This window comes from Seriola aureovittata, chromosome 21, assembly GCF_021018895.1.
Source record: "Seriola aureovittata isolate HTS-2021-v1 ecotype China chromosome 21, ASM2101889v1, whole genome shotgun sequence".
In the NCBI taxonomy this organism is placed as follows: Eukaryota; Metazoa; Chordata; class Actinopteri; order Carangiformes; family Carangidae; genus Seriola; species Seriola aureovittata.
This window is the reverse complement of record NC_079384.1, coordinates 10,418,386-10,430,422: the sequence shown is the minus strand read 5'-3', so window position 1 is coordinate 10,430,422 and position 12,037 is coordinate 10,418,386. Positions and strand designations below refer to the sequence as shown.

At 30.5% G+C, this 12,037-nt stretch overlaps 1 protein-coding gene across 1 annotated transcript in view; it reads left to right on the top strand.

Moving 5' to 3' along the window:
* Positions 1-928: 928 nt before the first annotated feature.
* The window catches only part of LOC130162720 (hyaluronan-binding protein 2-like), a 13,149-nt gene continuing 2,040 nt past the window's right edge, over positions 929-12,037 (top strand). The window contains exons 1-10 of the mRNA XM_056366507.1: positions 929-1,009; positions 1,123-1,135; positions 1,400-1,486; positions 1,582-1,692; positions 1,856-1,975; positions 2,219-2,335; positions 2,464-2,635; positions 11,299-11,390; positions 11,492-11,732; positions 11,818-11,960. Coding sequence (XP_056222482.1) covers positions 944-1,009; positions 1,123-1,135; positions 1,400-1,486; positions 1,582-1,692; positions 1,856-1,975; positions 2,219-2,335; positions 2,464-2,635; positions 11,299-11,390; positions 11,492-11,732; positions 11,818-11,960 — 1,162 coding nt within the window. The 5' untranslated portion in view covers positions 929-943. The remainder of the gene's footprint in view (positions 1,010-1,122; positions 1,136-1,399; positions 1,487-1,581; positions 1,693-1,855; positions 1,976-2,218; positions 2,336-2,463; positions 2,636-11,298; positions 11,391-11,491; positions 11,733-11,817; positions 11,961-12,037) is intronic.

Sequence of the window (12,037 nt, the reverse complement as noted above, 5' to 3'; positions counted from 1 at the left end):
TGTTCCACTGCTATTGTTCTCTCAGTTTTTGTAAGCTTGCTTGCAACAAATCCGAATAAAGAGTCATATAAAAGGAACTTCAGGATTTCCGAGTGAGTCACTTAATCCGACACATTTATCAATAATTTGTTCATCTTTGTGAATCTTATGAGTTCATATTAAAAGGCACACACGAGGTGTGTAAATTACAATGATGATTGTAATAATTGGTTTTTAAGATGTTGTGCCCACATTTGTTGAGTTTGCTTTGAATGTTATTGACCCTGTTATTGATCATATTTTTAAAAAAGCAAAGTCTCTGTCATGTGTGTTGAGTTTAATCCATTCTATTTACACGCTGGTCTATGTGAGCTCTTTCAGTTAAGTAAAGGCCTGGCAGCTACAATAATACCTCTTACAGTCACAACAAACTCAACTTAAATCTCGCACTCTGGTGGAGTGAGATTTGATTAATGATTTTTCCCTTAATAAACACATTTGTGGGGATTCTAGTACTTGTGGTTGTTTATGCCTGCTTTTGAGTTCTCTCTTTTTTTTTTCTCTTGTTGCTACGGTAAGGTTTAAGTAAGGTGTAAAAGTTCTATAATGTTCAATGTTCTCAAGAAAGTTTTGTTAATATAATTCCTCTGATCATAGATATGCCCTGTTAATATTCATTCTACAAATGCAAACAATACTGCTGAGTGAAAGTTTGCTCATAAAGAGTTTAAAGTCTGAATTGGCAGGCATTGTATAAAGGTAAGTAAGACAAGGTTAAATACATGAAACCATGGGCCAGAATGAGCGCGCAATCGCCTAAAACACACAGACTCCCACAGAATCAATGCAGCTAGCTAAAGATTGACAAGTATGAGGGCTGAGCAGGATATTGAGGAGGTTCGGGATATTAAAGTCAAACCCAGGATCTTCGGTCTTGCAAATTGAGAGAGTTACATTCAGCACCATGTTGGCTGCAGGGGCCCTGCTCATAAGCCTGAGTGTACTTATTGTTCATGGACATGACCCGACTGTAAGTTTCTTCATGTCTTTATGAATAAATCAATCAGGGGGATTTTTTGAATCATACAGATTATTTAACGAATGCTTACTGATTTGTTCTGTGCTGTGATTTTGTCATTTCAGCTGGACTACATGTGTAAGAATCTTTTCAATACTTGATCTATTACTATTGATTTATATTTCCAAAAAAACCTTCTTAAAATCTTGGGACGTGTAATATTTTGTTTACCTCTTTTTTAAAATAAGAAATGAATGGTTTCAATGCTTAAAAGTTGTATTTCTCTTTTTTGCCATATCTATGTTACCTATATCATGTGGTTCGTTTCATCCTGTACTGTATTATCATGCACTACATGCTTGTATAAACTCCTGTGTTTAAACAACTATTTGCATATGGCAGACATAGATTATGCAGACTACACCACAGGTGCCCCGGACATTGTTGTTGATGAAAATGACTGGTTGTTTGACCTCCTGGAGCTATCCAGTAAGTGGCCCTGGAAGACTGTGTGTAATAGTGTTTCCATCTTGTTGTTTAGATCCATCCAGAGTTTCACTTTCACACTTTTTTGCCTTTTCCAGATGTTTGTGACCCAAACCCTTGCTACAATGGTGGCTCATGCTCAACTAAATCAGATACAGAATTTGAATGCTCATGTCCTCCACCTTACAGAGGCAAGAGGTGTCAAAAAGGTAGGTAGGGATTCATGATAAGTTAATTTTGTTATTTTTTCTTTTTTTATGTATAGGTCTGGTTTAATTGGTTACAAAACATGTAATTGGATATAAAATGTTTATGTGCAAGACTAACACATATGGTGCTTATGGTTAACTGATGACTTGTTTTGCTCTTCAGTCAGAAACATTTGTGAAAATGTCAAATGTGGTCAAGGTGACTGTGTCATCAACCTAAATAAATCCCCATATTACGAGTGCAAGTGCAAACCTCCATTCCAAGGCCCAGACTGCAAGTCATGTGAGTAATCTCAAAAATCTCTTAGACTAGACTCTGCACAATAATGTATTCACCCATTATATACAACCGATATAAAACAGGAAAATAACCAATAACCACATCTATAAACAGTAATTTAACCTCAAACGCTGGATCCCACCACTTGAAGTCATCAGTGTCAAACAACTGTGCAACTGTCCAGACTTCCTTGCTACACCCCTACTATTACATATACTAATCAATTGTTTGTCTTGTCTGCATCAGTGCCAGCTTCTCCCTGTGAACCCAATCCTTGCCAGAATGGAGGTTCTTGCGTTAAAGGGAACCGTCGTTTCCGCTGTGTTTGTCCTGATGGATATACCGGGATATTCTGTAAAACTGGTAAAGACTTTATAAAGGACACAGTCAGCCATAAGTCCCACTGATATAACCCCATTCCTTTAAAGGTTCTGTTTGTAGTTACATTTAAGATAATAGAAGAATCACATTTTAACAATCTTTTTCTATAGCTACTAGTGACTGTTATGTAGAAAATGGAGAGACATACAGGGGTGATGTCAGTACAACAGAACAAGGGGTGGAGTGTCTGGACTGGCATTCCAATTTCATCATGTTACATGGGGAGGATCCTTTCAACATGTACTCAGACTTCACTGGACTGGAATATAACAACCACTGCAGGTATTCTACTTTTCACCTTTTTACCCCCCACCCCCCGGCATAAAAATGTCATAGTATAGTAAGGCATAAAAAAGGTAATAAAAATTTAATAGTATAGTAAGGCATAAAAACATCATAGTAAGGCATAAAAGAGGTAATAAAAATTTAATAGTATAGTAAGGCATAAAAACATCATAGTATGGTAAGGCATGAAAACAGCATAGTATAGTAAGGCATGAATACCTCATAGTACAGTGAGGCATCAAAAACATCATAGTATTGTAAGGCATAAAAAATGTCATAGTATAGTAAGGGATAAACACTTCATAGTATAGTAAGGCATGAAGAACGTCATTTAAATGTCATAGTATAGTAAGGCATAAAAAATTCATACTATAGTAAGGCATAAAAACATCATAAAAAGATCAAAGTATAGTAAGGCATAAAAACATCATAAAAAGGTCATAGTATAGTAAGACATAAAAAGTTCATACTATAGTAAGGCATAAAGAATGTAATAAAAATGTCATAGTATAGAAAGGCATAAAAATATCATAAAAACATCATAGTATAGTAAGGCATAAAAACATCATAAAAACGTAATAATATAGTATGGCATAAAAACCTCATAGTACAGTAAGGCATCAAATACATCATAATATTGTAAGGCATAAAAAAATGTCATAAAAACGTCATAGTATAGAAAGGCATAAAAACATCATACTATAGTAAGGAATAAAGAACGTCATAAAAATGTCATAGTATAGTAAGGCATAAAAACTTCATACTATAGTAAGGCATAAAAAAATAATTAAAATGTCATAGTATAGTAAGGCATTAAAACTTCATAGTATAGTGAGGCATAAAAACCTCATAGTACAGTAAGGCATAAAAACATCATACCTATAGTATGATGTTTTATAAATAAAAATGTCATAGTATAGAAAGGCATAAAAATATCATAAAAACATCATAGTATAGTAAGGCATAAAAACATCATAAAAACGTAATAATATAGTATGGCATATAAAACCTCATAGTACAGTAAGGCATCAAATACATCATAATATTGTAAGGCATAAAAAAATGTCATAAAAACGTCATAGTATAGAAAGGCATAAAAACTTCATACTATAGTAAGGAATAAAGAACGTCATAAAAATGTCATAGTATAGTAAGGCATAAAAACTTCATACTATAGTAAGGCATAAAAAAATAATTAAAATGTCATAGTATAGTAAGGCATTAAAACTTCATAGTATAGTGAGGCATAAAAACCTCATAGTACAGTAAGGCTGTCAGTATAGTAAGGCATAAAAACGTCATAGTATGGTAAGGCATTAAAATGTCATACTATAATAAGGGATCAAAAACATCATTAAACGTCATAGTATAGTAAGGCATAAAAACCTCATAGTACAGTAAGGCATCAAAAACATCATCGTATTGTAAGGCATCAAAAACGTATACATCGTATTGTAAGGCATAAAAAAATCATAAAAATGTCATAGTATAGTAAGGCATAAAAACATCATACTATAGTAAGACTTAAAAACATCATAAAAACATCATAGTATAGTAAGGCATAAAAACATCATAAAAACATCATAGTATAGTAAGGCATAAAAACATCATAAAAATGTCATAGTATAGTAAGGCATAAAAAATGTTATAAAAACGTCATAGTATAGTAAGGTATTAAAATGTCGTAGTATAGTAAGGCATTAAAACGTCATAGTATAGTAAGGCATAAAAATCTCATAGTACAGTAAGGCATCAAAAACATCATAATATTGTAAGGCATAAAAAAATGTCATAAAAACGTCATAGTATATAGTAAGGCATAAAAACTTCATACTATAGTAAGGAATAAAGAACGTCATAAAAATGTCATAGTATAGTATGGCATAAAAACGTCATACTATAGTAAGGCATAAAAAAATCATGAAAATGTCATAGTATAGTAAGGCATAAAAAACATCATAAAAACATCATAGAATAGTAGGGCATAAAAACTTCATACTATAGTAAGGCATAAAGAATGTCATAAAAATGCCATCGTATAGTAAGGCATAAAAACATAATAGTACAGTAAGGCATCAAACACATCATAATATTGTAAGGCATCAAAAACGTATACATCATATTGTAAGGCATAAAAAAATCATAAAAATGTCTTAGTATAGTAAGGCATAAAAACATCATAAAAATGTCATAGTATAGTAAGGCATAAAACCATCATAAGAACAGCATAGTATAGTAAGGCATAAAAAAATGTTATAAAAACGTCATAGTATAGTAAGGCATAAAAACATCATACTATAGTAAGGTATTAAAATGTCGTAGTATAGTAAGGCATTAAAACGTCATAGTATAGTAAGGCATAAAAATCTCATAGTACAGTAAGGCATCAAAAACATCATAATATTGTAAGGCATAAAAAAATGTCATAAAAACATCCTAGTATAGTAAAGCATAAAAATGTCATACTATAGTAAGGAATAAAGAACGTTATAAAAATGTCATAGTATAGTAAGACATAAAAACTTCATACTATAGTAGGGCATAAAAAATTCATAAAAATGTCATAGTATAGTAAGGCATAAAAAACATCATAAAAACATCATAGTATAGTAAGGCATAAAAAATCATAAAAATGTCACAGTATTGTAAGGCATAAAAAAATCATAAAAATGTCATAGTATAGTAAGGCATAAAAACATCATACTATAGTAAGGCATAAAAAAATGTTAAAAAAATGTCATAGTATAGTAAGGCATAAAAACATCATAAGAACATCATAGTATAGTAATTGTTATAAAAAACGTCATAGTATAGTAAGGCATAAAAACATCATACTATAGTAAGGCATAAAAACGTCATAATATAGTAAGGCATTAAAATGTCATACTATAATAAGGCATCAAAAACATAATTTAAACGTCATAGTATAGTAAGGCATAAAAATCTCATAGTACAGAAGGCATCAAAAACATCATAGTATTATAAGGCATAAAAAATGTCATAGTATAGTAAGGCATAAAAACATCATAAAAACATCATAGTATAGTAAGGCATAAAAAATCATACTATAGTAAGGTATTAAAATGTCATAATATAGTAAGGCATTAAAACTTCATAGTATAGTAAGGCATAAAAACATCATACTATAGTAAGGTATTAAAACTATCATAAAAACATCATAGTATTGTAAGGCATAATAAAAATCATAAAAATGTCATCGTAAAGTAAGGCATAAAAACGTCATAGTACATTAAGGCATAAAAACATCATACTATAGTAAGGCATAAAAACATCATAAAAACATCATAGTATAGTAAGGCATAAAAACATCATAAAAATGTCATAGTATAGTAAGGCATAAAATCGTCATACTATAGTAAGGCATAAAAAAATCATGAAAATGTCATAGTATAGTAAGGCATAAAAAATATCATAAAAACATCATAGAATAGTAGGGCATAAAAACTTCATACTATAGTAAGGCATAAAGAATGTCATAAAAATGTCATCGTATAGTAAGGCATAAAAAACATCATAGTACAGTAATGCATCAAACACATCATAATATTGTAAGGCATCAAAAACGTATACATCGTATTGTAAGGCATAAAAAAATCATAAAAATGTCATAGTATAGTAAGGCATAAAAAACATCATAAGAATGTCATAGTATAGTAAGGCATAAAACCATCATAAGAACAGCATAGTATAGTAAGGCATAAAAACATCATAGTACAGTAAGGCATAAAAAAATGTTATAAAAACGTCATAGTATAGTAAGGCATAAAAGCATCATACTATAGTAAGGTATTAAAATGTCGTAGTATAGTAAGGCATTAAAACGTCATAGTATAGTAAGGCATACAAATCTCATAGTACAGTAAGGCATCCAAAAACATCATAATATTGTAAGGCATAAAAAAATGTCATAAAAACATCCTAGTATAGTAAAGCATAAAAATGTCATACTATAGTAAGGAATAAAGAACGTTATAAAAATGTCATAGTATAGTAAGACATAAAAACTTCATACTATAGTAGGGCATAAAAAATTCATAAAAATGTCATAGTATAGTAAGGCATAAAAAACATCATAAAAACATCATAGTATAGTAAGGCATAAAAAATCATAAAAATGTCACAGTATTGTAAGGCATAAAAAAATCATAAAAATGTCATAGTATAGTAAGGCATAAAAAACATCATACTATAGTAAGGCATAAAAAAATGTTAAAAAAATGTCATAGTATAGTAAGGCATAAAAAACATCATAAGAACATCATAGTATAGTAATTGTTATAAAAACGTCATAGTATAGTAAGGCATAAAAAACATCATACTATAGTAAGGCATAAAAACGTCATAATATAGTAAGGCATTAAAATGTCATACTATAATAAGGCATCAAAAACATAATTTAAACGTCATAGTATAGTAAGGCATAAAAATCTCATAGTACAGAAGGCATCAAAAACATCATAGTATTATAAGGCATAAAAAATGTCATAGTATAGTAAGGCATAAAAAACATCATAAAAACATCATAGTATAGTAAGGCATAAAAAATCATACTATAGTAAGGTATTAAAATGTCATAATATAGTAAGGCATTAAAACTTCATAGTATAGTAAGGCATAAAAAACATCATACTATAGTAAGGTATTAAAACTATCATAAAAACATCATAGTATTGTAAGGCATAATAAAAATCATAAAAATGTCATCGTAAAGTAAGGCATAAAAACGTCATAGTACATTAAGGCATAAAAACATCATACTATAGTAAGGCATAAAAACATCATAAAAACATCATAGTATAGTAAGGCATAAAAACATCATAAAAATGTCATAGTATAGTAAGGCATAAAAACGTCATACTATAGTAAGGCATAAAAAAATCATGAAAATGTCATAGTATAGTAAGGCATAAAAAATATCATAAAAACATCATAGAATAGTAGGGCATAAAAACTTCATACTATAGTAAGGCATAAAGAATGTCATAAAAATGTCATCGTATAGTAAGGCATAAAAACATCATAGTACAGTAATGCATCAAACACATCATAATATTGTAAGGCATCAAAAACGTATACATCGTATTGTAAGGCATAAAAAAATCATAAAAATGTCATAGTATAGTAAGGCATAAAAACATCATAAGAATGTCATAGTATAGTAAGGCATAAAACCATCATAAGAACAGCATAGTATAGTAAGGCATAAAAAAATGTTATAAAAACGTCATAGTATAGTAAGGCATAAAAGCATCATACTATAGTAAGGTATTAAAATGTCGTAGTATAGTAAGGCATTAAAACGTCATAGTATAGTAAGGCATAAAAATCTCATAGTACAGTAAGGCATCCAAAAACATCATAATATTGTAAGGCATAAAAAAATGTCATAAAAACATCCTAGTATAGTAAAGCATAAAAATGTCATACTATAGTAAGGAATAAAGAACGTTATAAAAATGTCATAGTATAGTAAGGCATAAAAAACATCATAAAAACATCATAGTATAGTAAGGCATAAAAAAATCATAAAAATGTCACAGTATTGTAAGGCATAAAAAAATCATAAAAATGTCATAGGCATAAAAACATCATAATATAGTAAGGCATAAAAACATCATAAAAACATCATAATATAGTAAGGCATAAAAACATCATAAAAATGTCATAGTATAGTAAGGCATAAAAAATGTCATAAAAACGTCATAGTATATAGTAAGGCATAAAAACATCATAAAAACATCATAGTATAGTAAGGCATAAAAAACATCATAAAAATGTCATCGTATAGTAAGGCATAAAAACATCATAAAAACATCATAGTATAGTAAGGCATAAAAACATCATAAAAATGTCATAGTATAGTAAGGCATAAAACCATCATAAGAACATCATAGTATAGTAAGGCATAAAAAAATGTTATAAAAACGTCATAGTACAGTAAGGCATCAAAAACATCATAGTATTGTAAGGTATTAAAATGTCATAGTATAGTAAGGCATAAAAACATCATAAAAATGTCATAGTATAGTAAGGCATAAAAACCTCATAGTACAGTAAGGCATCAAATACATCATAATATTGTAAGACATAAAAAATGTCATAAAAACGTCATCGTCACCTTCCTAAAATAATGGCCTAAGTCATGTTTTGACAAAAATGTTTTTTTTGCCTAAATCACCCCCTCATGATGCTGGCCACCTCTGGTAAAATCGCCTGAATCCTCAGTTGAGGGGAACATGCAATTCTACCCCCGGTTGTATAATGGCCTATGTCAAAAGTGTGACTCTTTTGTTGAGTTTTTTGTGTTTCCTGAAAAACCTGAAAAAATGACTTAGGCCATTATTTTAAGAGGGTGTCGATATAGTAAGGCATAAAAACTTCATACTATAGTAAGGAATAAAGAATGTCATAAAAATGTCATAGTATAGTACGGCATAAAAACATCATAAAAACATCATAGTATAGTAAGGCATAAAAAACATCATAAAAACGTCATCGTATAGTAAGGCATAAAAACATCCTAAAAACATCATAGTATAGTAAGGCATAAAAACATCATAAAAATGTCATAGTATAGTAAGGCATAAAACCATCATAAGAACATCATAGTATAGTAAGGCATAAAAAAATGTTATAAAAATGTCATAGTATAGCAAGGCATAAAAACCTCATAGTACAGTAAGGCATCAAAAACATCATAGTATTGTAAGGTATTAAAATGTCATAGTATAGTAAGGCATAAAAACGTCAAACTATAGTGAGGCATAAAAACGTCATAGTATTGTAAGGCATAAAAAAAACATCATAAAAACATCATAGTATAGTAAAGTATAAAAATGTCATAGTATAGCAAGGCAAAAAAACGTCATAGTTTAGTAAGGCATAATAGACTCATAGTATAGTAAGGCATAGAAACATAAAAACATCATAGTATAGTAAGGCATAAAAACATCAGAAAAACGTCATAGTATAGTAAAGTATAAAAATGTCATAGTATAGTAAGGCAAAAAAAACGTCGTAGTATAGTAAGGCATAATAGAGTCATAGTATAGTAAGGCATTAAAACATCATACTATAGTAAGGCATCAAAAACGTAATTTAGACGTCATAGTATAGTAAGGCATCAAAAACATCATAGTATTGTAAAGCATTAAAAATGTCATACTATAGTAAGGCATCAAAAACGTCATAGTATAGTAAGTCATAAAAAACATCACAGTATAGAAGGGAATTAAAACATCATAGTATAGTAAGGCATAAAAATGTCATAGTATAGTAATGCATGAACACATCATAGTATACTAAGGCATGAAAACGTCATAGTATGCTATCGTAAGGCATAAAAACATCATAGTATAGTAAGGCATAAAAACATCATAGTATAGTAAGGCATAAAAATGACAAAGTATAGAAAGGCATAAAAACTTCATATTATAATAAGGCATAAAAACATAAAAATGTCATAGTATATGACATAAAAAAATGGCATAATATAGTAAGGCATAAAAACATCATAGTATAGTAAGGCATAAAAAAAATCATATATTAAATTCGATTCAAATCAACAAAATTTTTATTAGGGAGAAAGCTCATGGGGGGTCCATAGAAAGAACATAACAGCAAACACAACAAAAGGAACATAAAATCATCTCCAAACATAAGACATTCAAATAATACTCAGACAATTGCATACAGGTTGCAACCAGTGGTTCTAGAATCTAGATGCAAACCAAACAGAGCTCAGTTCAGTGTTGGTTAAGGCTGAAATAATACCATTTTCAGAATCAGATACCCTACAAATGTATCAATACATCAGACTTCTTATTACAGCATAGGTACACGTACATTAGCAAACATTAGGCTAGTATATAGTAGGGTACAGAAAGCTTTAAAAAGATGGATCTTAACAGTTGCTGAACACATGCTATAGTAAGGCATAAAAAATGTCAGAAGGCATAAAAACATCATAGTATAGTCTGGCATAAAAAGATCATAGTATAATAAGGTATAAAAAATATCATAGTATAGTAAGGCACGAAAACGTCACAGTATAGTGAGGCATAAAAAAGCCTTAGTACATTCAGTCATTAAAACAGCATGAAATAGTAAGGCATGAAAATGTCACTGTATAATAAGGTATAATAATGTCACAGTATAGTAAGGTATAAAAAAAATGTCATAGTATAGTAGGGCATAAAAATGGCATAGTATAGTAAGGCATAAAAAGTTAGAGTATAGTAAGGTACAGTATATTAAAATTTATGATATGATGATTTTTTAAAATAGCATACATTTAAAAATTCTATGTTTTTCTTATTAATTTCATGAATGAGTCTATCTTCCCATTCTGGGAAAGTGGTCTCAGACTCATGGACCCTACTGTATATAATATCAACATACATTGATGGGCTTGTATTTCTACAATATACGCATAGATACATAAACATACATATTTGTATGGGCCAAACATTTATGTCAATATATGGAATTGTTACAATTTCGAATAGGTTTTAAATATTATTTTTAACAAAGTACATACGTTTCATATATGTAATATATGTACATATATTACATTTATGTATGAGGGGAAACAATACTTTTAATAATCTAGTTGTTTCATTATTTTCGCTACAATTTAGGAACCCAGACGGAGATGACAAGCCTTGGTGTTTTATTAAAAAGCAAAACCAACTGGAGTGGGGTTACTGCAAAGTGAAGAAATGTTCTGAAGGTGATCACTCTCACACACACAGCACACAGTACTCAGTACACAGTACACACACAGTATATACTATGTTTGTCCAAGCTTTACTATTTTCTGATGTTCCTCAGTTCCAGCAACTCCACCTACACCAGTCAAACCGCAGCCAGAGCCTTCCCAGTTCTCCCAGTGCGGAATATCACAGCCTTCTCGCACTAGCAGGATTTTTGGGGGCAGCAAGTCCTTCCCGGGTGCCCACCCCTGGCAGGTGTCGGTGCAGACCAGACCCATAGGCACATCCTATGAGTTTAGGCACATGTGTGGTGGGATCCTGCTCACATCCTGCTGGGTCCTCACTGCTGCCCACTGTGTGTAGGTTCTGTGTTTTGTGTGTATGCCATTTAAAGTCTGTACAATTTTATAGTATAAGCATTTTACAGTTTTCGTTTTGTTCCAGTGAACCCACTGATGAATTTCAAGTGGTGTTGGGAGGAGTGAATATAGAGAAAGAGGAGGGGATGGACCAGACCATTCCAGTGATACAAACAATTGTTCATGAGAACTACAGGGATACTCCTAGAGCACTTTACAACGACATTGGTTTGTAACATTTTTCAAAAAAAAGTATCATTTTTATCCTAGACAGACCATAAACCATAAGAATATATAGATTGTGT